Genomic DNA, 1,462 nt, shown 5'->3' on the forward strand with positions numbered 1-1,462 from the left:
TGATGGGCAGCGGGGCCGAGAGGTGCGGGGCGCTCTGCAGCAGATGGGCACGTTCCTCCAGTGCCTCCTTCACCATCCTGTACTGCAACGGACAGCCAGGTCAGTGCCAGTCATGGGCAGTGCCACCCATGGACAGTGCCACACCATTCACTCACCCTCCTTCACCATCCTGTACTGCAACGGACAGACAGGTCAGTGCCAGCCATGGGCAGTGCCACACCACCCACCCTCTGTCACCATCCTGTACTGCAACGGACAGCCAGGTCAGTGCCATGCCATGGTCAGTGCCAGCCACGGGCAGTGCCACCCATAGGCAGTGCCACACCACCCATGGTCAGTGCCACCCAGCCACAGGCAGTGCCAGCCATGGTCACTGCCACACCACCCACCCTCCCTCACCATCCTGTTCTGCAAAGGACAGCCACGGGCAGTGCCATGCCATGGTCAGTGCCACACAGCCACAGACAGTGCCACACCACCCATGGTCAGTGCCACCCACGGGCATTGCCACAACACCCACCCACCCTCCATCACCATCCTGTACTGCAACGGACAGACAGGTCAGTGCCATGCCATGGGCAGTGCCACCCAGCCACAGGCAGTGCCACACCACCCACAGACAGTGCCACCCAGCCACGGTCAGTGCCACACCACCCACCCTCCCTCACCATCCTATTCTGCAAAAAACAACCATGGTCAGTGCCACCCCACCCGCCCTCAGCTCCAGGGAAGCCCCCAAAAAGAGACTTCATCAAACTATCAACACCACCCCCCACTTTTACTGAGCTTTCAAAAACACACAGTGATCTGCTGGAAAATTCAAAGGTTAAGGAAAAGGATCCCAAATAAGATAAAGTTCCAGCTTGGCAGCTCAGTTGGGCCATTTTTCATTTGAACATAGAGCACAATGAGCCTTGTTGCCATCTCGTTGCCATTTTCTGTTTGAACATTAAGCACAACAAGCCTCGTTGCCCTAACGATGGGCAGGAGGCTCTTCAGGAGGGCTGGGACTCAYCCCACAGCACAGCCTCCATCCAATTCCCTGCTCCAAACCCATCCTAATGCCCAGTTACAAATGCAGAAGGGTTCTTCTCCAAACCAAACAATGTGCACCAATGTAAAGTTGTTCTTTGGCAAAAAAGGTGGGTTTCTGTATGTGGAAAACTGCAGAGTTTGGGGGTTCCCCACTGAAAAATCACCATTTCTGCAGCAGCATTACAACCACTGGAATGTAYTTTGGGAGATTCCAGTGGGAAGACAATGTGAATCCTCAAAAACAGGAATTTCAGGCTTCCACCCACACAAAAATACACTAAAGCATTTATACACTATCACTCATTTACCGTATTTTCTTTCCCYATGCCAAAATAAATCACTCACTCACCATCTTTTTTTTCCTATTCTGAAATAAGTCACTCATTCACAATCTTTTTTTTTTTTCCCCATTCCAAATTCAATCACT

At 52.2% G+C, this 1,462-nt stretch overlaps 1 protein-coding gene across 1 annotated transcript in view; it reads right to left on the reverse strand.

Annotated features, from left to right (window-relative positions):
• The window catches only part of LOC130586925 (glycerol-3-phosphate dehydrogenase, mitochondrial-like), a gene marked incomplete at both ends in the record, with an annotated part of 29,559 nt that overhangs the window by 25,408 nt on the left and 2,689 nt on the right, over positions 1-1,462 (reverse strand). Inside the window, one exon of the mRNA XM_057387859.1 lies at positions 1-82. Coding sequence (XP_057243842.1) covers positions 1-82 — 82 coding nt within the window. The remainder of the gene's footprint in view (positions 83-1,462) is intronic.

The sequence above is a fragment of the Malurus melanocephalus genome, unplaced genomic scaffold (assembly GCF_030028575.1).
Source record: "Malurus melanocephalus ecotype Western Australia unplaced genomic scaffold, MMel_1.1 scaffold_1398, whole genome shotgun sequence".
Taxonomy (NCBI): domain Eukaryota; kingdom Metazoa; phylum Chordata; class Aves; order Passeriformes; family Maluridae; genus Malurus; species Malurus melanocephalus.